General features: G+C 43.8%; 1 protein-coding gene across 1 annotated transcript; it reads left to right on the forward strand.

Annotated features, from left to right (window-relative positions):
- The first annotated feature begins 104 nt into the window (after positions 1-104).
- PGAM5 (PGAM family member 5, mitochondrial serine/threonine protein phosphatase) lies at positions 105-25,337 on the forward strand. Its single transcript, XM_065417665.1, has 6 exons — positions 105-355; positions 12,475-12,653; positions 14,296-14,421; positions 15,877-15,965; positions 16,519-16,652; positions 23,951-25,337. Exons 1-6 carry the CDS (start codon positions 105-107, stop codon positions 24,099-24,101), a joined length of 930 nt encoding a protein of 309 aa, XP_065273737.1. The 3' UTR covers positions 24,102-25,337.
- The last annotated feature ends 594 nt before the right edge of the window (positions 25,338-25,931 follow it).

Consider the following 25,931-nt stretch of genomic DNA (forward strand, 5'->3'; position numbering starts at 1 on the left):
CCGTCCAGGGCGGAGCTGTGAGGGGGGCGGGAAGGGCCGGCTCGCCTCCACTCCCGCTAAGGCTCTGCCTGGCCGCGCGCGGGCTCCCCGGCTCTGCCTTGGCCATGTCATTCCGCCGGGCGCTGGCGCTGGCCGCCTGCGGGCTGGCCGGCGGCTCCGTGCTCTTCTCGGCCGTGGGCGTGGGCAAGCAGCCGGCCCATGGCGCCGGGGGCGACGCTGAGACCCGGTCGGCGGGAGCAGCCCCCGCCGCCCCCGGGCTGCTGCTGCTGCCGCCCCCCGCCTCCTGCCCCGCAGCGCCGGGCTGGGTGGAGCGACCCGCCGGCGGGGGCGGCTACTGGGACAGCAACTGGGACAGGTAGGAGCGAGCCGCGTCTGCCCGCAGGTGGGGCCTGGGCCGAGGGTCCCCCCCACTGGCACCCAGCGAGCAGCCTCTAGGCTACGCCCGGGTTCCCTGTCACCGGGGAGACATGGGTTCCCGGGGGGCCTAGGGGTCCCTTAGTCCTCCCCGCTGGGGCACTTTGATTCTCCTTGCAGGGGATGCACAGGGGGGAGCCCAGGGCCCCTCCCGCTCCCTGTAGGGGGATTGGCCCAGGAGGGGCGCTACCTGGCCCTAAATGGGCTCTTGTGGGGGGAGGAGGTGCGTGCCATGCCTCTAGTGGTTTTGTTAATGGGGAGAGACGGACGATGACAGGGAGTCAGGACTCTCCTGGGTTCCGTTCCTGGTCCAGCCACTGATTTACTGCGGGCAAGTCACTTAATTTCTCTGTACTTTAGTTTCCCAGTCCGAAAAGAGGAGTATTTGCCCCCTTTTGTAAAGTGTTTTGGGATTCTGGATAAAAGCTGTTGTGGGAGCTGGCCTGCCTTTCCAAATGGCTTCATAGTTAAATTACATAAGTACCCTGGAAATGCAGCCACCCCTGGAGTATAAGGGGTGCACATAAACTGCACATTACCTCTCCACCAGCACCACCACACCTAAAAGACTAACACACAGAAAAATAGCACACAAAAGTCATAATTACATATGATAAATCTTTCAACACTGCTATCTACACCCTCTATTTGATGATTCCCCTCCCTGATATAAATTCATTACAATAATGAAAGTGAGATTACTGAAGGCCCCTGTGAGATGGAGGTAACTATAGGTCTACTGGGGGGCGTGTTAAGAGAACATGATATATAACCAACTTCACAACAGAGTGGGAGGAGAAATTAATAACTAATACCCAGACTCTTTGATCCCAAAGAACTGCACAAACTATACAGAGGGGTCTGCTCAGCTGCCATTGAGGTATAACTTCCTCTGGGGTGGAATGTGGCAACAAATAGCTCTTAGCAACACTGAACTATGCAACAACTTAAAACAGGAAGTGAATTCAGGTTATTGAAATTTCAAGAGGAACTTGTAGGAGGGTAGAATTATCTAAACTGAAGTAAAGCTACAATACTGAGGTTAATAATGTTAGGAAATAATTTGTGTCTTTATAGGGCCTAAATATTCTGTAGGAATACCTTCTGCATTTTTAATTTATGCAATTCATAGTCTTCTCTGTGCTATAGACATACACAAGTCATTTTTCCTTTTTGGCTCAGTAAGTGTATCCTGCTAATTCTTTGGAATAGGGAGACTGTGAAGTCCAAGTGTATGCAATATCAGAAATTGCAGTAATTAACCTGTTTAGATTATTTAATTTTTATTATGGTAACCATTTTGTTTAAAATTATCTTAATATCTTGTGTCAAAAAAAGCTTAGTTTGTATAGGACTGAATCTATCAGAGTGCTTTTGTGGATAGCAAACTTCTGACTATGCAGAGATCAAACATACGGTTTGGTTAATCTCTGGAACTCCAAATCAGATTTAGATTTTTTTCTTTAATTCTAATAAACTTAATTTGCCTACACTCTCTATGGGACTGACTATATTCAGCTAATGACTAACCATCTGTATTGTTTATTATAATAAATACTTTGCAGTTAAAATGGGCAAATATAAGTATTAAGCTTTAGCTCATTGAGCTCCTGTCTGGTGGAATTATCTCCCCAGAGAGATTTGTATGCCAGACTCCAGTTTAATAACACTAAATCCAAACTAAAATCATAGCAGGCTGTTTTGATTGTATAATGTTTTAGAATCAAAATATGAGGCATTATACAATCTAATGCGCCTAAAGATTGTGCTAGATAGATGTAATTTAAAAATCTCAAAGCAATAATGCATTTTAAAATATTTTTTAGTTACTCTTAGGGGGCATGTGTGTGTGTGTATGTATGTGGCCAAATGGCATATCTAACTATTTGTAGAATTCCTGTGCTGATGAATCTAAATAATTATTACCCATATTTACTTCTGTGTGCAACTGAAGGTTATTTCTAGTACTTCAGTCAACCTTGCTCCTTTCACTAGCAATGTAACAACTGTAGCACACTGAAATCAAACTTAATATGCCCATTAATATGCCATCTCCCTGACATGGAGGCCTACTTGCAGTGGGGAGGGTAGATCAATTTATTCCCAATCCATTCTTGGTTGCTGTATTCAGACCTGCATCATAAGGGCCAGTTGTGAACTTTTTGTGATGAGGCCAGTTTACTATGAGGACCTTAGTTGACACCATACCAAATCACTTGACACAGACCACAAAGCAGCTACAGATGGTTACTCGGATTGCTAACTTGAATCTAGCCTATGTGAATAGTAACCAAAATTAGAGTACAATGGTGAGCTATGCTCCAAAAGCAAACCGCTTTAGAGAGCAAAGGCCTGCACAACATGCGGCCCGCATGGGCTCGCTGTGTGGCCCGCGGGGGGGTGAGTAGGCGGGCTCACTGTGCGGCCCACGGGGGGGTGAGTAGGCAAGCGGCGGGTGAGGGAGGGGGGCTGAGGAGGTGAGCGGGCAGTGGCGGGGGGTGAGGAGGTGAGCTGAGGGATGTGGGGGCGAGCGGGCGGCCAGTGGCGGGGGGGCAGGTGAGCCGGCAGCAGGGGAGGAGGCGGCTGAGGAGGCAAGCGGGTGGGCAGTGGCAGGGGGTGAGTAGGCAAGCTGGGGGAGGGGGGTTGAGGGGGCGAGCAGCGAGTCGGTGGCTGACCTGTTCTACTGATCTGGTCTGGCTCCCATCCCTTCTCCAAGGGTTGCAGCTGTCTGGAGGTGCCTGCCTTCCACACCTTCCTCATTCATTCAACAGGGCAATTGATTACAAAGTGGGGGGAAGATCTTATTCTACTTCTAGCAAAAAAGACATTTTTCTTTTACCTTAATTATACTACCTTAGGGGCCCGCTATAACATATTACCAAGGTTCAATACCGCTGTTTCGGTGGGGCGGCGCTGGGAAAGGAGGGCTTGTTTCTGTGGGGCGGGCAGTGCTGGGGGGGGTTTCAGTGGGGCCGGGGGGGTTCGGCCCTCAACTGTTTTCTTTTGAGTAATATGGCCCTCGCCGCTTTACGAGTTGTGCAGGCCGGGTGTGGGACTTAAAATCTATTTCTAAATGGACAGGCCCTTGCAGAGGTTGTAATAACCACAAATCTATCCTTCCTCTCTGTAAGTTAAGATGCTGAACTCAGGAGATTCAGGTTCAGTTCCTAGATCTATCACAGACATCCTGGGTGACTTTGGGCAATTGACTTATTGTCTGTTTTAGTTGCCCATCTGTAAAGTGAGTGTAACATTTCTTTATTCCACCCTTTTGCCACTTTTAATAACTAAAAAGATGAGTCACTTCCTGCTTCAAAGAGCTCACAATTTTTATGTACTGTACTTCGCACAAGAGGGTTTCTGATCTCACTTGAGTCCTTTAAGTGATACTAAAATAGTTGGGTTTTCAATTGATCTCTCTGTTGCTAGAGCGGGAGAATGACATTGAAAACTACATGTTTTTGTGGCAATCTATATATGTGCGATCTAGATTATTTCTTGCAGTATAGTTGATACATCTAGCAGGGCAGACACCATTTAGTGGTGTGATGGATGACTAGCCAAGTTACATGTCAGAAATTCACTTGAGCTGATCTATATACTACATTTTCATTGTTTGATATACTACTCAAAGTTCTCTAACATAGCCATGTGATAGGACGTTTTCATTAGCTTGTGATGATAGGGGGCTGGGCTCAGCAATCCTGCTTCTCATTTGCGGTTTGTTTTATGTTCCTAAAAGCTCATGCTTCAAGGTTTCAGCTGGCCACATGCAGGGGTCATGCAGGGATTTTTTCCCCCCCATCTCCAGTCTATTCTGTTTTTTTTTTAAATATCCTTCCTCTGAAGGATCAGGGATAGCCCTGGCCAGAGATGGGACAGTGGAAGGAGAAGGCCAGAGCTCTTAGGTGGCAATGAGCATTCTCTCTCTCAGGTGCTTGGCTGGCTGTTTTTTTTCTCATGTGCTCAGAGTTTAATTGATTTCCCTATGTGAGGTCAGGAAGGTATTTCCCTCAGGTCAGGTTGGCAGTGACCTTGTTTTTTTGTTTTTGGCTTCCTCTGCAGTGTGTGGGTGCAGGTTACTTGCCAGGATTATCTGGGAGAATCTCAATCATTTCCGTACCATTGAGTGGGCTTTAGGCACTGGTGCACCTTGGTCCTGCCTATCTATGCTTGAGGCACATAATAGTCTAGTTTCCTGTTGGCTGGAGTACTTTGGTCTAACTTCAATTGTTGAGTTTAGTGCTGGGTGGCAGTGGCCTGTGATATACAAGAGGTCAGACTAGATGTCAATCTGTGACTCTAACTGGTAGTGCAGCCTTTTACTATAGCTGTCCAAAAAGTGTATTCATGAAATTAATTACAGGCAGAGCTGGCCGTAACCTATAGTTAAGGTTGCTAAATATACCCACACGTAACACACAATTGGTCAGTGCTTCTTGGAAAAGTTTACATTTGCAAATTTGATTGCTCATTATCACATGCATGAGTTAGGAGGTCTACTGTGGGGAATAGCAGAAACATAATTACTACTTTTTTTGAAGCTAGATACTGCAGACTATGTAAGAACTAATGCAAATGAACTCCAATAAGCTTTTATGTGAAAGTTGAAAACATTCTTTCACACTAAGCATGGACTACTACTTCGGTTTAAATCTGGTTCTCTGAGAACTAAAGTGTCTAATTAAAATAAGACTGCCCTTATCTCTACTCTGTATAGAATGTTACTTTTGTTATCTGAGAGAGCTGCTATTTAAGGGAAAATGAGAACTAGAAATCTGTGTGGAAAAAATCTAAGGAAAAATCTTATTTCAGAATTGTCATGCTTCAAATTGTTTCCAGTAGCTTTGATTCAGCTTCTTAAAGGCAGTGATTTAAGGCAGTATGTGACTTGAAATCTTAGTGAGGACAGGAAATCTTTCTTTGAGTCTCCTAAGAATAACTTATTAATAAGTAAATCATCAGGAGTTCTCCTCTTTAAAGATGCAACATGCAAGAGCAGTGAGAATAGCTAATTGGTCTCAATGATATCCAGGTTGGATTTGATTTAAATCATGATTTAAATCACTAGTCAGGAAGACTCGATTTAATCATGGATTTCTACATAAAAGTGCATTCTTGTTGGTTGTTATAACCTTAATACATATTCTTCGCAACTCAGAGATAGATGTAGGTTTCATTTTTAGAAGGTACACACTATACATTTTTAAAGTGATTTATTTTGAAAACTTTTCTGATTAGTTTTACAGCTATATCAGAAAATGAATGATTGGTTATTTAATTTACCAAAGGTAATTGAAGCAAATATTTATGAAGTCATTGGGACATGAACTATCTACAATTCAACAGATTAACCATTAATATTTTGAGGATTTTCTTGCCATGCTGTATTAAGAGGAGAACATCACCAGACAGACATTTAAATTGTTTTATTTAACTAAAACAACAACATTATGTATTCTGGATTTTTTTCTTCAACAGCAAACATAAAATATTTTATAACAAAACAAGCATATGAATTTTTGAATTTAGTTAAACATTCAAGTTTTTTAAAATCAGGTTTATTTTTGTTAAAATTGTTTTAAACTAAAATAGTTAAATGAAATATTTTTTTGTTTTAAAAAACAAATTAAATCGACTATGTCAGCCAGGTCAACATGAGAAATTTAAAATATTGGCTTCTGCAGCTAACTCAGTCGTCTTCACCTTCATATTCCTGTTTGTTCATAATCTGGAAAAGAAAAACAAGCTTTCCTGCTTTTTCAGGCCCCAAACAATTTCTCAATTTGGAATGAATTAGTCCAAAGGAAGAAAATATTCTTTCTACACCCGCAGAAGAAGCTACTGCTGTTAAAAGTGAGATTATCACTTCAACAGTCTCTGAATCCAAGGGCTTAAGTGACTTCCACCAGTTCACTGGTGTGACTTTCTTTAAAACATCATCAGCAAACATATATTTCTTAAATTGTTCTTATTCCCAAACTGGGTCTCTTTTATGGCCTGCTGCCATTATAGGTTTTCCCTTCTAGTGAAGAATGGTATGGTAGATCTCAAATCAATGAAAGCTACACTCAGAAAGACCTCAAGACTTCTGGAATATGCTGCTCAAACAGTTTCATTTTTGTTTCTACTGCCTGTCCCTCCCTTCTCACATTTATCTCCAGACTTCTTCTCCTTGTCCAGATCTATTCCGCCCCCAACAATTCATTGACGTTTTTGAAACTTTGCACTTTTAGAGAGGGGTTAAGTGATTGACTCTATGTACACAAATTTGCAGAGGGACAATAGGGTTGAGGTCTGTTATTTCTCACCTCTATATATTATTTATTGATTTTAAAAACCTTTTTGCTGTTAACAAGCATGTTATCTCTGGAGACACAAATCCACAGTTTGAGAACTGCAAAACTAAGCATCTCTGATGGTATCTTCTAGACTGAGCACTGAGTCCCATTGGGTAGATAGAAAGATTAACCTAAATAATCTGTACAGAAGCCCCTTGAACCCCATAAGATTGGGTCCCTAATCCACGAACTATTGGAACTCATTTATAAAACTTTTCTTAAACATTACATGAATATATTGTCTCATACTATAGAATTAGAATTTATAATCCCTATTCCATAATGAGATATCTTTGGGCTATAATGTATCTTAATTAAAACTATCTTTAGATAAAATGCTTTTTGCAGAAAGAAACCTATCAAAAAATCTGATTTAAATAAAAAAAGCCGATTTTTTTTTTTTAAATTAAAAAAAAAATCATTGATTTTTATCCACCCTGATGATATCTAGACCTGTGGAGGCGGAGGGGGTGAAAGGACAACTGTCTTTGAAACAGGAGCATGTCACTTAATCAGGCTGGAATTGAAAGCCTGAGCACTGTTACTTACGCCTGCTAGAAAAAAGCCTGTCCAGTCAAATTTAGAAGACATTTAGAAGAGAATGGCCCTGTTGCAGATTTAAATTTGTTGGTCTTTAGGCCTCTGAATGAAAAAAATTTAAGTTCATAAAGGAACCCACTCCAGCTGCAAACTTCTAGGAGTAGTTTTAAAAGTTTCCTATGCATCAAAACCTAAAGGTTGGTTTAGTAAGGAAGGTAATGTTGAGCTAGACTATCTAGTTAGGATTTGTTCTTAAAATTACTGATATTTCTGTTGCTCCCTGAGGCATAAATTGCTTTATGGTAATATATCAGAATTGTCCTGGGTTTTTCATTTGTGTATTTCTCACCACACTGATTTCTTCCTCAGAAGGATCAGCTTTCTAAATCTGTTAGAATTTTTGAGAACCATCCTTGCAGAGTTGTCTTACCCATGCATCTTTTATAAGACCGTTCACTAGTAGAACAAAAGTAGTCCTGTAAAGTATATTATAGACAGAAAAAACATGCCCCATAATGAAGATTCATAATGCCTTACAGTTGGAGAAAAGGAAACAACTTCAGAAATCTCTCAGCTTTTAAAAACATATGAGGCTCATTCTTTATTTAGTAGAGTAGTATGTTTATCAAATCAAAATATTGATCAAATGTTATTAAAGCTACTCATGAGGGCTGTTGACTATAAAAATCACAGCCAGTTCAGTTAAGCAGCAATTCTCTGTGACCAGACTAATTTTATTCAGCCAGAGTCCAAGTACTAGTCCTTATAAAAATGCATAAAACAAATACACAGGTGTGTGTTAACTGAAGAAGCAAAATATGTAATGCACAAGAAATTGATCTGTGTGCTGTGGGATCAGGAGGAGGAGGATTACTTTGTGTGTGTCGAGACAGGGAGTAGTAGTAAAAGGATTTCTATGAGAGGGAGAGGATTACTGTGTGTCTGGTGGAGAAACAGGACCATGAGGACTAATTTGTGGAAGATTTGGGCAGGGTTTATGGTGGTAGAGTGCAGTGTTGGTACTGGCAGCAGGATAGCAATGGGGCTAATCTGTATGAGCTGCAGGAGGGTTACTTTATGCAGTGTGAGAGAATGAAAGAGGAGGCTTGAAGTAGCTGTGTGGCGGGGGAAAGGGATCTAACTAGAGGATAAATAGATGCACTAAATTAAGTTTAAAAATAGGTGTTATAGGAAGGGCCTGGGGCTGACCTAGTAAACCGAAAGCACAAAGCTGTCTTCTAGGCTCATATTGTTTTCTGCTGGAAACAAGCAAATTGGAGATTGCTGAAGTAATTCTAAAATGGTGTATCTTTCAACCTGTTCCTCCTGCCTCCCTATATCTGAATTTTGTTTTGGTCTAGTTCACATCAGTAAAAGCCACCTCCGCAGTGTTGAGGCTGTTTGAACAATAGATTTGTTGATAGTCTCTGCAGAGAAGCAAAGGACTGACTGGACCATGATGACTGAACGTCCCTTTCACCCTTAAAGGTGGTTTGTCCAGGTTCAAGGTTGAAGTACTTTGGTAAGGTTTTGAGGGAAGCTTGCAGTGCCACTGTCTAGATCTCAGCACATCTTTCTGTCATCTTCAACGAGTGCTAAATTTGCACAAACAGCCCCTCCCTCCTATAAATTAACAAGATTCAGAGGTGATAACTCTTCTAGTACTTGTGCAGGAATGGCTTTCCTGGGTAGCTGATATCTATAACAGGTAGACATGCTGCTCATGAGGTGAATAATATTAAACTAATGAACATAGATTGGCTAAACAGATACTATTATAGTGCATAGCTTAGCACACACAATGCTAGTGCAGTTATAGCATACAGGTGATGCAAATGCCCAAGTTTATTTGCCACTTCTGCATCTTTACAGATCCACAGGAGTATTGGACCTTCAAGGAGTAGCTTAATGATTCTGCCAACGCTGAAATGTGAAACCATGTTAGTATATTTCTGTAAATATTCTTTCCAGAACGCAGTCAAGATACAGAGGACCTAAAACTAGGACAGTAAGAAAATTCAGGGTTGAGACTATATCTATTCTCTAAAGATTTTCCTGTAATGCTATATACAAGGGTTCATGAGAACTATTCTTTGCCTGCCCCTAGAGCCCCACGTGGCACTATTTTTTTTTTTTTAATCCCGCTCCTGTCCCATACCGCAATACTCAGTTTTACTCCCACCCGCTCCCGCATTGTTTCTTGCATTTTTATCCTGCTCCCACCTGCAAATCCTGCAAGAGAGATTTCCCCCATGCTACTAATCCCGCCCTCTCCCCCCACGCCCCGAAACGGCCAGTTAATATAGTCTATATATAAATAGAATTCAGACACAATTTTTACCACTAAAAGAATAAAAAAAACTTGCTTAAACCATGTAAAAAATACTTTTAACTCCTTCAGTAGACCTCAAATCCTTCTTGCCGTTGCTTAAATTTGTTTTAAAACCTTTTTTTTTTTTTTAAAGATTGTTTTTCTGCAAATGACCGCAGTCTGTCTGTTTTGTTTGGGTTTTTTTGACCACCCAATCCTGCACGCATCAAAGTACATTTTAACTGCTCTCGCTATTATGGCAGCAGGTCCTGCAAGATCCCAGTCCCACTGCAGGCCCTACCTGCACCTTTGTAACTGGTTTATGCAGGGGGATTCAATCAGTGGTGGTTCTTGCATATGTAAGTACTGCAATGACATCCAATGTGTTGCACTACTAAGAAGTGGGTTAGTGTACGCTCAACTCTGAATTTCCAGTATATCTGAATAGTACTCTGAACACTAATTGAGCCATGTCTAATTATGTCTAAATTTAGTACAGTAGCATATCAAAGAAAAGGTAAAAATAGAGTAGGATGCAAGAAATATTTATAGCTGGTGTAGAGAATTAGATTGTTGACACGTGTCCCTTAGCCAATGCTTCTAGCAAACCAGAACAAAGAATTAAATCTCTGTACAAACACAGGATATGATTTTGTTTTCCTGATACAGGTTGCTATGTACCAGCATATTCTTAGCAATCCTGATTCACTGGCTAGAAGCTAAATGAACAAGCAGGATTTTTTCTTCTAGAAATGTAGATCTGTGTTAATCAAATGTAAGGCAAAAATTGATGTTATGCTGTCTGGAACTAGCATTGTCTGAGTTTACCTAGTTAATTGATTCAATCTGTGAGTCCTGTTTCTGAATGTGTTGCTCCACCATACCTACTGTTCATAATTTTAGTTCACTAAATAGTAGGACAATACAACAGAGTGGGAGACCTGATTCAAACTAACTAACGAATTTAAAAATCAAGTAGGGAATAGGGTGTTGCAAGATTGGACAGGTAAAATTAAGATTTTGCTGAATCTTCCATTCAGATTTCCTTTTCTCTAAGCATAAAATACCATCTAAATTGACATTCACACTCCAATGGAAACCCAAGGGTAACTACTCAATAGGCAAGAGTAAAATTAATAATCAGATATTTCAAAGATGCTCTCACTTGTGCTCCTGTCCTCCAGACTAACAGAATGTAACTTGGATGTACTTTAATGTAGGCCATAAAGTACTCTTGGGGGAATTCTGCGCCCTTGCGCATGCACAGAATTTGTGCCCTTCACAGATTTTTCTGTGGGGAAGCAAATAAATGACGTTCCGACAGGGAAGCAAAGGGAAGCTGCAAGAGCAGTCACACACCACTCCCTAGCAGCGCAGGTACATCGTTTCAGGCACCCGGAGCAGCCAGATTAGAGGTAAATCACTGCGGGGCTGGGGACACCCCAGCCAGTGGCTCCTACCCTGAGCCTGGATCAGCTGCTAGTCCTGGCCGAACTGGAGGCAGGAAAGGACGGGACTTCCTCTTCCCCTGCAAGGAGTAGCTGGGGCTGTATCAGACCCACCCCCAGAAACCTCTCCCAGCTGCAGGAAGCTCAGCATCCTCCCCTGCTTTATGCCTCCATCACTCCTCAGCTGTGGAGGGAGGAGTCACTGTACAGGGAGCTGCTCCCCATCCACCCAACCCCTGTGCAGCTGGATCTCCCAGACCCAGACACCCCTGCCAAGCCTCACCTGGTACATCCAGAACCCCCTAAGCCCTCCATACCTAAACCCCACCGCACTGAACCTCAACCCCTGCACCCAGACCACCACCCACTGAGCTCCCTGCATTCAAACCTCCACCCTGATGCCCCACCCTCTGCACCACTGTGAGCCCCCACATCCAGACCCCCATGCCACTGACCCCCAACTAGCTGTACCCAGATCCCCACCCTACCAAGCCCCATTTCCCCAGCACCCAGACCCCCGCTGAGACCCCCACACCCAGACCCTTCCCCTGAGCCCCAACCACCTTCACCTGGAAGCCCTTGCAGAGTCCCATTGCCTCTGCACCTGGAACCACCCCAGCAAGCCTCTGTACATCCAGATCCCCCACACCTAAACCCCTCACTGAGCTGCCTATACCCAGATTGTCCCACACAGAATCCTCTCACCCCACACCTGGATCCCCTCACACTGAGCCCCTCCACACATGGATCCTGCCTGATTAAACCTGCCTGCCCCACATCTGGTGTGTCTGGCGCAGAGGGACTGGGCCCCAAGGTGTTTCTGGGGCAGGCCCAGTCCTTGTGCTGTGTCAGGGTCAGGCGCAGCCTTACCACTGAATCCGTGTCCCAGGGGTGGGGGAGCTGCAGGGTGATCTCCCACCTTCGTACAGCCAGTGGCCTGTGCTCCCCGCTGCCATGCTGGAGCCTCTGTATTTATTTATTGACAAATAAAACTTGCAGAATTTTAAAATATTGTGTGCAGTATTTTTATTTTTTTTGCGCAGAATGCCCTCAGGAGTAATAGTCTGTCAAAGTATGGCTGAATTCCTTACCAGTGTTTATGGGGATTTTTCCCCCTGAATTAAATTACAACCATATTATATTCTGACTAATAGGTAGCATGAGTCTCAGGTAGGTGGGTGGTGCTAGCTTGGCTTCAGCTAGATAGGATGTAAAACTCTAATGTGTTGTATATGGTTTTTTGGGGTATTTAAGAGAAGAGTTAAAATGTTTGATAAAACTTTTGCTAACATAATTGGGGGGGGGAGAAAATCTTTAGATCCTCCAAGTACTGAAATCAATTGAGGCAGGAGTCCCTGTTTGTAACATTTACCCCTGCCATTCTGCCACATATAAAAATGACTTATTTTAATATTTTTAGACGTGAACCACTGGCTCTTATCAACCGGAAAAAGAAAAATGAAGAGACTGGGGAAGAAGAGCTTGCTTCCCGCCTAGATCACTGCAAAGCAAAAGCTACCAGACACATATTCCTTATCCGCCATTCTCAGTACAACTTGGATGGTCGGATTGATAAAGACAGAATTCTGACCCAGCTGGGTATGTGCAACTAGGACCCTACTTGATTGTGCAGCTTCATAGAGAAAGAGGTTCTTTGTCACTAATCTCATATGTTAAAGCAACCAGTTCTGCTCTGGATCCTATTGCCAACTTCCTACTTAGGATTTTGGATCCTTTGAACATATATAGGCCAACATAAGCTTGTCTCTTCCCCCGCCCCCATGATCCTATAAATAAAATGCATGTTTATGCATATACCAAACATGCCTCCACCTGTGCAGTAATCATGTTTCAAAACTTCATACTGGATTCCTTTGAGACTTTGAGCTAAACTTTCACAGCAGATTTTTTAAAATTTCCCTTGGCTGAAATTTTGAGCTAAGTTCAAGACTCAGGATGACTATTCTGCATCATAAAGTCTTGGGAAAGGGTTTCTATATGGGATTTTATTATGAAGGCCACACCTTTTGACTATGGTGACGAAAATAACTAAATGGCGTTTCATGTAGCGGTTAACTAGATTTTTTTTCTCTGGCTTTCTTGAGTGTGCCTTTTCAGTTGGAGTGCTTATAGTTAGAGAATCATTATATATGCTCCTTGCTTCATCCTTATCTCTAATGAGGCTGCTGGGAATTACATTAATAAATGCCCATTTGTTGAGATGAGAATAATACTCTATTTGTATACTGATACCTAAATTAATCTGTACTTGGCTAATGCATATGTCTGGATATCAAAAATTGTAAGTAGCACTGACTAGAATTCTGTAGCTGTTTAATTCAAAAAGGAGTGGTAAACATCTTTGGTGTTTTTTATACCCTTTTTTCCTGAAAGGGCAAGAATTTTCTGTGTGTGATGCTGTTTCAGGTGCTGAAAACATGGTGCCAGATGTTAATGTGGATGCTTTCTGAGTTTTAATTTGCATGCTCAAAAGCAAATTTGATTAAAGGTGTGAATATATTAAATACACAACTGATGAGACAATAACAGTGGTTAGAATAGCAGATTCCTGGCTTATATTCTTGGCTCTGCAATTGTCTGGCCATATGTCTCCTTCAGCCATCTACCCTTCTATCCATCTATGCTTAATTAAGATTTTAAATACCTTGGGATACTAGGTAAAAACTTATCTTCAACTTACAACTAACGTCTTATCTGAGGAAGCTCAATTAGTGGCTAATGCATGTTTCTTTCCAAGCTAACATATCTGCAGCCTTTGTTTCAAGCAGGACTACCAGACATGCACACACACCTTCTTCTGCACTCCTAGAATGTAGGGGTGATAGAAAGTGAGTGGCAAATTGAACACCTAGCTACAGTAACAGCTATTTGCATGGGCCCAGTGAGGAAGTGGTTCACCTTGTGGGATTTAAGAAGCAAGGACCATGACTAATGGGTGAGGTCCTCTCTTCAGTGCTTCCCATTGAAGTGGAGAATCAGAAACTAAAAGAACTGGATCTGGCCTAACCAACAGAAATCCCTTCCAGCCTGTGAAACGTGAATTGGAACTTGGCAGTTAGCGAGCCTGGTCTCTTGGTGGTGACGCTGCTAAAAGCATTGTCTGCTGGAAGGAAAAATGCATTACTCTCAGGACTGGCATAGAAGGATGATGAGCTAATATTTGTTAAATATAAAGAGTAAAATTTCAGCAATTTATTATATAGCTAATCTCACTGTTAAGGTCGTGAGCAGGCAGAGCTGACTGGGCGCAGGCTGGCAAGTTTGGGGTTGAAATTTGATACAATTATCCACTCCTCTATGACCAGAGCAACGGAAACAACCGACATCATCAGCAAGCATCTTCCAGGCAAGTGGGGTTTGATAGCATAATGCTGTCTTATGATTGCTTCTTTTGCACTTTTTGACATGTAGTGTTCAGTTGAAGTGTAGCCATTTCCTAGACCACTGTACACTTTGTAAATTAACTTTTTAAATTTAAAAATGAAATAAAAAAGTCATAAAGATGAAGTAGAAATGAAGCTGCAATTTAAAGATTTGAGCTGACCCCTCTGAGTAGTCGATACATGAATGTATTACTGTGTAGGAGACCTTGGCAGTTCGCTCTTTGTACTTTCAGACTGCTTAGGAGGAAAAGCTGGAATAGTTAGCTTGTAACCAAGAATGCTTACTGACTGCCACAGACCTGTGCCTAGAAGCGCAGCTCTGCTGAAAGGGAGAGAATACTAACTATAATTTCTACAAGAGCATGGTGGAATGAATACAGGACAGTGTTGTGACTGGGTTAGCCACTCTTTTATGGAAAGTGTGTACTGGATGCCGCTGTGTGCAGTGCTTGGCACTTTAAATTAAAGGGGGAGGAGGTGGCATACTGAAAGGGTGATGGATAAAGATAGCAGCTGTTCTGAGGTGTGGTTTCACTCCTGCCTGTAGATGGTGGTGAGGATACTTGGTCCTAACCTTTGGGTTAGGTTGGTGGCAAGAGAGCCCAGATTAATTCTAATGCCTCACATTGAAATGTGTGAACAAAAAACCCCCACGGTGACCACAGACAAAACCTGACACACCTTATTGGTTTTACAAGTAAGTCCATCTTGGAACACTGACTGATAGGCATGGCTCATTCAAAAGAGGGAGAAGGGAAGAGGAATGGACCTTGATCTAATCTTATAGCAGTCCTTGAATGCAGGTCTAATAAAATGAAAAGCATGCTCTAAGAAAACAAAGACTTCCCTTCAGACTAAGGGAGGTAATATTACAGGGAGGTACACTTTTTAACTGTATGCATTAAGATGGGCGGTTTTCCACATGTAGACTAATCTTTGTTGACCTGAACCTTAATTGTCTGAGGGCTGCAAGAATTCATGTCTAAGTTGGTAGACAAATGATCAAAGATTATACTAAAATAATATTTTTCTAGCAGTCTAAACTGCCATATATACGAGGTTTCAGATTCACAACATAATAAAGGCAGCTCTTCAAAATGATGGTGTTCCTGGATCAAATTCATTGGCTTCATTAGTGTCAACAGGGATGAACTTGGCTCCATAGGTAACTGAGCACATTAGGTTTGGAGAGCCTCACTTGCAATCCCTGATGGGAAGTCATGAAGACCGTAATGTTCGGACTTAATTTGTTGGCTGTAACCTGAAGGTTTCTTTGAATATACAGAATATGTATAAATGCGCAGCTTGCAATAAATGTAAAAGGGCTTTCTTACTGACTGAAATTATGTGGGCCTGTTTGTGAACTGGCCTAAAAAGTGGCTTTTACTTCACTTTCTGAATGTGTACTTCATTTCCAGGGGTCAAAAAAGTTAGTACTGACCTGCTAAGAGAGGGAGCACCTATAGAACCAGTCCCTCCAGTATCTCACTGGAAACCAGAAGCTGTGGTAAATTTATATTTTTTTATATATAAATAATCTGTATATTCCACACTGTCTTTAATTAACTGTACATTGTATTGTTTGTTTGCAGGCTGTATATCCTAGGCCTCGGATCACTCCATACCTTTTACCCATCCTATATGTTAAAATATTTGCTCATAACTTTAAATTCCCCTTAGTAATCTGGCAGTGTTCTGTTCACCAGTTGGCCAGGTTTGAGGATTTAGAACTATCTAAGCCTATGGCTACACTAGAGAGCTTACAGCTGGAAAGGTCTCTATTGTAGCTGCTCTACTTCAGCCCCTGTGAGTGACAGTAGCTATGTCGGTGGGAGAAGCTCTACTGCTGACTTAGCGCTGTCCACACCAGTGCTTATGTCGGCATAAATTATGGCGGTCAGGAGGGTGGCTAATTCACACCCAAGAGTGACATAATTTATATCAATTTAAGCTGTAGTGTAGCCATAGCCTAAAGCAGCACCCCATTTTGAAGGTGCAGGTAGCTTCTTGGGCTGGTTTGATCTGTTTCAGTGTCTAATTACAAACTCTCTTGTCATCAGCAGTATTATGAAGATGGGGCTCGTATTGAGGCTGCTTTCCGAAACTATATTCATAGGGCTGATGCAAAGCAGGAAGAGGACAGCTATGAGATTTTTGTTTGCCATGCCAATGTGATCCGCTACATAGTTTGCAGGTAATTTATGAGGGACCAAATACCCATCTGCATGTTTAAATGTCAAACCTTTTTAAATTGAGTTAGTGCATTGCATTCTCTAGTCCATTAGGGCATGTCTACACTACAAAATTAGGTCGGATTTATAGAAGCCGGTTTTATAGAAGCCGGTTTTATGCAGCCGATTGTGTGTGTCCCCACATAAAATGCTCTAAGTGCATGAAGTCGGCGGACCGCGTCCACAGTACCGAGGCTAGCGTCGACTTCCGGCGCATTGCACTATGGGTACCTATGGGTACCTATCCCACAGTTCCCGGAGTCTCCGGCGCCCATTGGAATTATGGGTTGAGATCGCAATGCCCGAATGATGCAAAGCAGTGCCGCGGGGGGTTCTGGGTACATTGCGTCAGGCCTCTCCCCCGCCGTCACAGCAACGGCAGACCATAGATTCGCGCCTTTTTGGGTTACCTGTGCAGACAACATACCACGCCAAGCATGGAGCCCGCTCAGCTCAGCTCACCGTCACCATATGTCTTCCGGGTGCCGGCAAACGTGGGACTGCATTGCTAAACAGCAGCAGCAGCTTACTGCCTTTTGGCGGTAGACGGTGCAGCATGAGTGGTAGCCTTCATCGGCGATCGGGATGCTGGTAGCTGTGGGGCTGGCAGCCGTAGGGCTGCATTGCACCAGCCCCTTGCCTTTTGGCAGTAGATGGTTTATTACGACTGGTAACCGTCCTCGTCGGACAAATTTACAGGTTGCCTGAAATGCTCATAGATTATTGTAGCCTGAGCGCCTTTACCGATCCTTCTGGCTACTGCCTTTAACCGTCATCGTTGGACGATGATGGCTACCAGTCGTAGTATACTATTTTCTGCCAAGTATTGTCTGCTAAGCACCCAGAAAAGGCCGAGGGCGATCTGGGTGCTGGCAGAGATGTGGCTGGCACACGTAGGGTTACATTGCTACCAAGCACCCAGAAAATGCCGAGGGCTATCAGTCATGCTGCACTGTCGTCTTAAGATGTAAAAAATAGATTTGTTCTGTATTCATTTCCTTCCCCCCGTCAAATCAACGGCCCGCTAAACCCAGGCTTAGGAGTTCAATCTCTGGGGGGGGGGGGGCATTCTGTGTGACAGTTGTTTGTATTTCTCCCTGATGCACAGCCACCTTTCTTGATTTTAATTCCCTGTACCTGTACGCCATGTCGTCACTCGCCCCACCCTCCCTCCCTCCCTCCCTTCTTCCCCTGGTCTTTAGATACTAGTTTTGCGCCTTTTTTCAGACCAGACGCCATAGCTATCACTGGGATCATGGATCCCGCTCAGATCACCGCGGCAATTATGAGCACTATGAACACCACGCGCATTGTCCTGGAGTATATGCAGAGCCTGGACATGCCAAAGCAAAACCAGGACCAGCTGAGGCAGCTGAGGAGGAGGCGATTGCAGCGCGGCGACGATAGTGATGAGGAAATTGACATGGACCTCTCACAAGGCACAGGCCCCAGCAATGTGGAAATCATGGTGTTACTGGGGCAGGTTCATGCCGTGGAACGCCGATTCTGGGCCCGGGAAACAAGCACAGACTGGTGGGACCGCATCGTGTTGCAGGTCTGGGACGATGCCCAGTGGCTGCGAAACTTTCGCATGCGTAAGGGCACTTTCATGGAACTTTGTGACTTGCTTTCCCCTGCCCTGAAGCGCCAGAATACCAGGATGAGAGCAGCCCTCACAGTTGAGAAGCGAGTGGCGATAGCCCTGTGGAAGCTTGCAACGCCAGACAGCTACCGGTCAGTCGGGAATCAATTTGGAGTGGGCAAATCTACTGTGGGGGCTGCTGTGATCCAAGTTGCCAGGGCAATGAAAGACCTGGTGATATCAAGGGTAGTGACTCTGGGAAACTTGCAGGCCATAGTGGATGGCTTTGCTGCAATGGGATTCCCAAACTGTGGTGGGGCCATAGACGGAACCCATATCCCTATCTTGGCACCGGAGCACCAAGCCACCGAGTACATAAACCGCAAGGGGTACTTTTCAATGCTGCTGCAAGCCCTGGTTGATCACAAGGGACGTTTCACCAACATCAACGTGGGATGGCCGGGAAAGGTACATGATGCTCGCGTCTTCAGGCACTCTGCTCTGTTTCGAAAGCTGGAGGAAGGGACTTTCTTCCCGGACCAGAAAATAACCGTTGGGGATGTTGAAATGCCTATCGTGATCCTTGGGGATCCAGCCTACCCCTTAATGCCATGGCTCATGAAGCCGTACACAGGCAGCCTGGACAGGAGTCAGGACCTGTTCAACTACAGGCTGAGCAAGTGCAGAATGGTGGTGGAATGTGCATTTGGGCGTTTAAAAGCGCGCTGGCGCAGCTTACTGACTCGCTGTGACCTCAGCGAAAAGAATATCCCCATTGTTATTGCTGCTTGCTGTGCGCTCCATGATATCTGTGAGAGTAAGGGGGAGACATTTATGGCGGGGTGGGAGGTAGAGGCAAATCGCCTGGCCGCTGATTACGCGCAGCCAGACACCAGGTCGGTTAGAGCAGCACAGCGAGGCGCGGTGCGCATCAGAGAGGCTTTGAAAACTAGTTTTGTGACTGGCCAGGCTACGGTGTGAAACTTCTGTTTGTTTCTTCTTGATGAAATCGCAGCCCCCCCACCCACCCGGTTAACTCTACTACCCTGTAAACCAAGCACCCCCCCCTCCCCTACCCTCCCCTCTTCAAGCACCACTTGCAGAGGCAATAAAGTCATTGTTACTTCACATTCATGCATTCTTTATTAATTCAGCACACAACTAGGGGGATAATTGCAAAGGTAGCCCGGGATGGGTGGGGGAGGAGGGAAGGAAAAGGACACACTGCACTTTAAAACTTTAAAACTTATTGCACTGGAAATCATCTAGGCTGGAGTGATTGGGTGGCCGGAGGCCCCCCCACCGTGTTCTTGGGCGTCTGGGTGAGGAGGCAATGGGACTTGGGGAGGAGGGCTGTTGGTTACAGAGGGGCTGTAGCGGCGGTCTCTGCTCCTGCTGCCTTTCCTGCAGCTCAACCATACGCAGGAGCATATCACTTTGATGCTCCAGCAGCCAGAGCATCGACTCTTGCTTTCTGAGTACAAGTTGACGCCACTTCTCCTCTTCAGCCCGCGTTTCAGCACGCAACTTCTCCTCTTCAGCCCGCGATTCAGCACGCCACCTCTCCTCTCGCTCATATTGGGCTTTTTTAAAATCAGTCATTGACTGCCTCCACGCATTCTGCTGTGCTCTGTCAGCGTGGGAGGCAGTCTGTAGTTCAGTGAACATTTCGTCACGCGTCCTTCGCTTCCTTCTTCGAATATTCACTAGCCTCTGTGAAGGTGAAACATTTGCAGCTGGTGGTGGAGAAGGGAGAGTTGTTTAAAAAAGATACATTTTAGAGAACAATGGGTACACTCTTTCACGTTAGATTTTGCTGTTCACATCACACAGCACATGTGCTTTCGTTACAAGGTCGCATTTTTCCTCTTATATTGAGGGCCTGCCGGTTTGGTGTGAGAGATCACTCACGCAGTGCCAGGCCACAGATTTCAGCTTGCAGGCAGCCATGGTAAGACACAGTCTTTTGGCTTTTTTAACCTTGTTAACAAGTGGGGATGGTTTAAAACAGTACTGCTCTCATTAACCATACCAAGCACCCGTTGGGTTGGCCATTTAAAATGGGTTTGCAATGTAAAAGGAGGGGCTGCGGTTTCAGGTTTAACATGCAGCACAAACCCAACTAACTCCCCTCCCCCACACACCCAATTCTCTGGGATGGTCACTTCACCCCTCCCCCCCACCGCGTGGTTAACAGCGGGGAATATTTCTGTTCAGCAGAGCAGGAAGGGGCACCTCTGAATGTCCCCTTAATAAAATCGCCCCATTTCAACCAGGTGACCGTGAATGATATCACTCTCCTGAGGATAACAGAGCGATAAGGAATGGATGTTGTCTGCATGCCAACAAACACCGGGACCATACGCTGCCATGCTTTGTTATGCAATGATTCCAGACTACGTGCTACTTGCCTGGTGTGGTAAAGTGTCCTACCATGGCGGACGGGATAAGGCAGCCCTCCCCAGAAACCTTTTGCAAAGGCTTTGGGAGTACATGAAGGAGAGCTTTCTGGAGATGTCCCTGGAGGATTTCCGCTCCATCCCCATACACGTTAACAGACTTTTCCAGTAGCTGTACTGGCCGCGATTGCCAGGGCAAATTAATCATTAATCATTAAACACGCTTGTTTTTAAACCATGTGTAATATTTACAAAGGTACACTCACCAGAGGTCCCCTGTGTGCCCTCAGGGTCTTGGGTGAGTTCGGGGGTTACTGGTTCCAGGTCCAGGGTGACAAACATATCCTGGCTGTTGGGGAAACTGGTTTCTCCGCTTCCTTGCTGCTGTGAGCTATCTATGATGTTCTCTCCATCCTCATCTTCCTCATCCGCCGAACCCGCTTCCCTGTTTCCAGCGAGGGACTGATAGCACACGCTTGGGCTAGTGGTGGCTGCACCCCCTAGAATGGCATGCAGCTCCGCGTAGTAGCGGCATGTTTGCGGCTCAGCCCCGGACCTTCCGTTTGCGTCTCTGGCTTTGTGGTAGGCTTGCCTTAGCTCCTTAATTTTCACGCGGCACTGCTGTGCGTCCCTGTTATGGCCTCTGTCCTTCATGGCCTTGGAGATCTTTTCTAATGTTTTGCCATTTCTTTTACTGTTTCGGAGTTCGGCCAGCACTGATTCATCTCCCCAGATGGCGATTAGATCCCGTACCTCCCGTTCGGTCCAGGCTGGAGCTCTTTTGCGATCCTGGGACTGGGACTCCATCACGGTTACCTGTGCTGATGAGCTCTGCATGGTCACCTGTGCTCTCCACGCTGCGCAAACAGGAAATGAAATTCAAACGTTCGCGGGGCTTTTCCTGTCTACCTGGCCAGTGCATCTGAGATGAGAGTGCTGTCCAGAGCGGTCACAATGAAGCACTGTGGGATAGCTCCCGGAGGCCAATAATGTCGAATTCCGTCCACACTAACCCAATTCCGACACCCTAAGGCCGATTTTATCGCTAATCCCCTCGTCGAGGTGGTGTAAAGAAACCGGTTTAAAGGGCCCTTTAAGTCGAAAGAAAGGGCTTCGTCGTGTAAACGTGTCCAGGCTTAAGTCGATTTAACGCGGCTAAAGTCGACCTAAACTCGTAGTGTAGACCAGGCCTTACAGCTAGGAAATCAGTTAACAGGTTTGAAGTGACTGGAGGGGATGAGTGCCTGGTTCTCTGAGCAGCTGTGCTTACAACATATGATCAGAAGATTAATCTAGATATGAAAAAGGGATTTTAAAATAATTTTCAACATCCACACTGAATTAATTCTGAAGTAAAAATGAGAGACTAGTACAGATTACTGAGAATTGGGACTCATTTTCTAGGTTTTATATTAACATCAGATCATTAACACTGTCCTAGGCTACTCTGATTTTTGGCACAACTCAAGTGTGGACTGCTGTCAAGAGAAACTTGGATAAATATCGAATGTTTGTAGAGTAATAGAAAGTTTAACTTTACACAGGTGGTATGCAGGTATTTTGAGATGGCTTTCAGTTTGACTCAGTCTTGATTACATGCATACCCAGTGGTTCATATTGCCTTAAAATAGAACTAGCACCTTTGTGTCAGCAGTTCAGGATTCCTGCAGCTAAATACATTTATTTTCCAAAAGCATTTAACGTCCATGGGGGAGGAAAAAACCTTACTGCTAGGGCATCAAGGTGGCTCAGGAACTGGGGAGGGATAGTGTTAGGTCTTTACCCACCACTCTGTACCTGGCTACCAGTTTTCTCTACGGGCTCTGGCCTAACAAGTTATTTGCCTTGTGGGCAGGACAGTTGCTATTCATTAGCAACAAAACGTTCACACTATTCTATTCTAGTAAGCAGATACTCTGTTAAAACCATACATCTGTATGTCTCTGCTGTGAGCTACATTAGTGCTCTCTTTGATGCTTTAAAAACTAGTATTTACTGTTAGCATTGCTTACCTTTGCAAATAAGTATTTCCCCTTGTTGAAGAAAGCTGAGGTTAGAGACAGACTACTGTTCTGCTCCAAGAAAAGGGATTATATCCTGTCATCTTCACTGACTTCCTATCCATCTATGAATCCAGTTCACTTTCCCGCCTGGTTTCCTAAAGTTCTCAGTGGACTTGCTCACCCCATCTCCCTAACCTCATGTCCTTCTCACTGTGAACCTCTTAACCTTCCCTACCTACCAACTCTCCACAGCTCAGCTGAGGACTCTGCTTAAATTATGCTGTGGCTCCCCTTCACTCCATTCCCTCCCTGCTTTCCCCACCTCTCTAAATCGAGTTTAAGATTAGTTTGACTTCTGCTGCAAAACGTTTTTGCACTCTTTGGGAAGCCACAATATAAAATAATACTTTGTATTGGTCTTGATGTTTGTGGCCACTAATGGTTTGAGCTGCAGCAGTCAAAGCTATAGTCTTACTCTGGCATAGTATTCTAATACTGCCTCCAGGTGTCATGCTATAATTTAGTGTGCCAAGTTCAGTTAGTAATTTTGGGGGCAAACTATCCTATTAGAGCTGGGAAAGGACTGCTAGACAAGAGCCTCTACATCAAGTGCATGATATAGTTTGTCAGTTTCCTCCCTGAGCATCAGCTGCTTGTTAGCTGTCTTTCACTTCAAGGATTGTAACCACAATACCAAGTTGAAAATTTCTCTACTGGCTCCTTGGTCTTGAATCTAGGGCAGCTGTCATCTTGTTTTATCAGGTTACTCAAAGCACTCTTGGCGACAGGTTTTTTTAAGCTTTCCATGTCCATTTGAACTAATCGTATCTACATTAATGGTACCCATCTGTTGCACTCTTATAAAAGCCTGCTGGAGTGGCCACTGATTAACAAAGCCATATATGCTTTCATGTTAACTTTGAATTTATAGCTGTGACCACACAGTATCAACTCTTCAAAGATAGCAATAGCAGAGATTCTGCATGTGGGCTGCTTGGTGTACAGCAGTTCTCAAACTTTTGTATTGTTGACCCCTTTCACCCAGCAAGCCTCTGAGTGAGACCTCCCTTAAAAATACTTTAATATTTAGCACTACTATAAATGCTGGAGGCTGACAGCTCATGGCCCCCACTTTGAGAACCACTGGTGTACAGCTTCACAGTGGTGGTTCTGTTCTAGATAGAAGAAATGATAGACAATAGTGTTGTCAGAGGCATGCTAATCTTCACATATGCTTGTGGATTAAACCATACACTAATTGCTTTCTTTTTTAATAGAGCATTACAGTTCCCCCCGGAAGGCTGGCTTCGGATGTCCCTTAATAATGGCAGTATAACCCACTTGGTGATCCGTCCTAGTGGAAGAGTGGCACTTAGAACACTTGGAGACACAGGATTCATGCCTCCAGATAAAATCACACGCACCTGAGTCTGTGCAGGTGATGGCCATGTGGGAGCTGCTTCTAGTCTCGCTGCACTAGTACATCCAACTACTGTACCACTAAATTTCTATTTGTAATATCAGGGTATGATGCTGTTTTAAAATTGTACTTTAATCTCCTTTGCATACTCATGTCTGCTTTTCAGTCCAAAAAAGACAACTTTGCATTTCTTCAGAGTTCTATGGACTTTACTTGTATCACTTCCTAAAATGAAGAGTGACACCTCCCCGCTCTGAGATGTGGAGTACGAAAAGACTGCTGAAAGGATATTTGTGCTCAACCATTGGAGAGCACCACTTGCTTGTAAAGTAAAAATTACTCTTCCTGTTGAGCTTTTAGTGAACTGATTCCTATGCTATAGAGGGGTATGACTACTAGTGCTTTCCCCGGTTGAAGTTATGTATGTGTTTAGCAGACACAGGGCATACTGAAATGAGGAGAGAAGTATAGAGCTGTGGTGTTAGGTTAGAGTGTGACTTTAATGCTCCCTGCTTTGGAAGTTCATTCCCCTATTCTGAAAAATACTCCTAGCAACAGTGACGGAGGAGCTCCAGAAGGAAAGTAAATGTTAAGACAGACTTTCTTCATAAGCCAGTTTTATAATACTACCTTGTCCTTATGGCTGAATGGGGCTTGTGGCAGTGATCGACTGGTCAGTTAGCAGAGGACTCTGCAGTATAGGTAGTGCTTGTCTTATGCAGATAAGCTTTGAGAACAAACAAGCAGTCTGTCTCCACTGACTTTCACATTACCCTGGACTAAGCTTGTCAAAGTACCTAACTCACTACTTGATGCGATTAATTCCTATATACCTTTTTACACTCCAACCATGAGTGCTCAGTTTGGGCAAAATTCTTGTGCTATATTAATTTTTATAGCAAACTAGTATGATGGTGAAAGAGCAAATAAGAGTATGGGAAGTTAGTTCTAGTCAGGTGAGAACAAGGTTCATGCTCATAACTGGACATTTTACAACATAAGCTTTTCTTGAAGAAAATGCTAGGTACTCACCTCTGCCATGGCAGAGCTAATATGAAATTTTAATCATGAGAAACAGTGCCTAGCAACCTGTGCAGTTGAAACCATGAACTCTTTCCACGCTGTTTAAGCCATCTGGCTCTTGCAGTTGGAGCCGTTTAGTGAAACAGGTTACTAAAGAACATAAAACTTTGTATATGAAAAGGGGTATGTGGGGGGGATGGTCTTCAAGAAATTGGAATAATTTTGTCTATCAACTTTTTAAAATATTTGAATAAAAATTTAAGTGGTCTCTGTGTGTACCTTTGAGTATAGCAATCATCACATTTGGAACAAACCCTGCAAGCCCTAAGAGGGAAGTGCATTGGTGAAGCAGCATGACATTTCTACATTAAAAAAAAAAACACCAATATCATTGGTTCATGATCTCACACTAAACTCATAAAAATACCACTGATAAAAGCAACTCAATGCCTGAAACAGCATATGCTCAAGTTCCACAGATGCATGGACATCTTCTAAATCCCTCACCATATGTAATCAGTAGCAGAATGTCTAATGCTGAATATTTTGTGCACTTTATTCCAGCACATTACATACACAGTATTGAAAGAACCATAAATACGTGCAGGGTGGAAGGCAACAGCACATACAACACATGTACAGAAATCAGCATTTGTATTGGCACTAAGGTTTAAAACCAAAATAATTAAATCTATATAAAAACAAAATTAAGCTGGCAATAGCCCTACTTAGAGAGTATAGATTTTGTACTATTAAAATATCCCTCTCTGATCTGAGCAACATGGAGCATAAATTTCATCTCTCTCCAAACATGG

The sequence above is a fragment of the Emys orbicularis genome, chromosome 16 (genome assembly GCF_028017835.1).
Source record: "Emys orbicularis isolate rEmyOrb1 chromosome 16, rEmyOrb1.hap1, whole genome shotgun sequence".
Classification (NCBI taxonomy): domain Eukaryota; kingdom Metazoa; phylum Chordata; order Testudines; family Emydidae; genus Emys; species Emys orbicularis.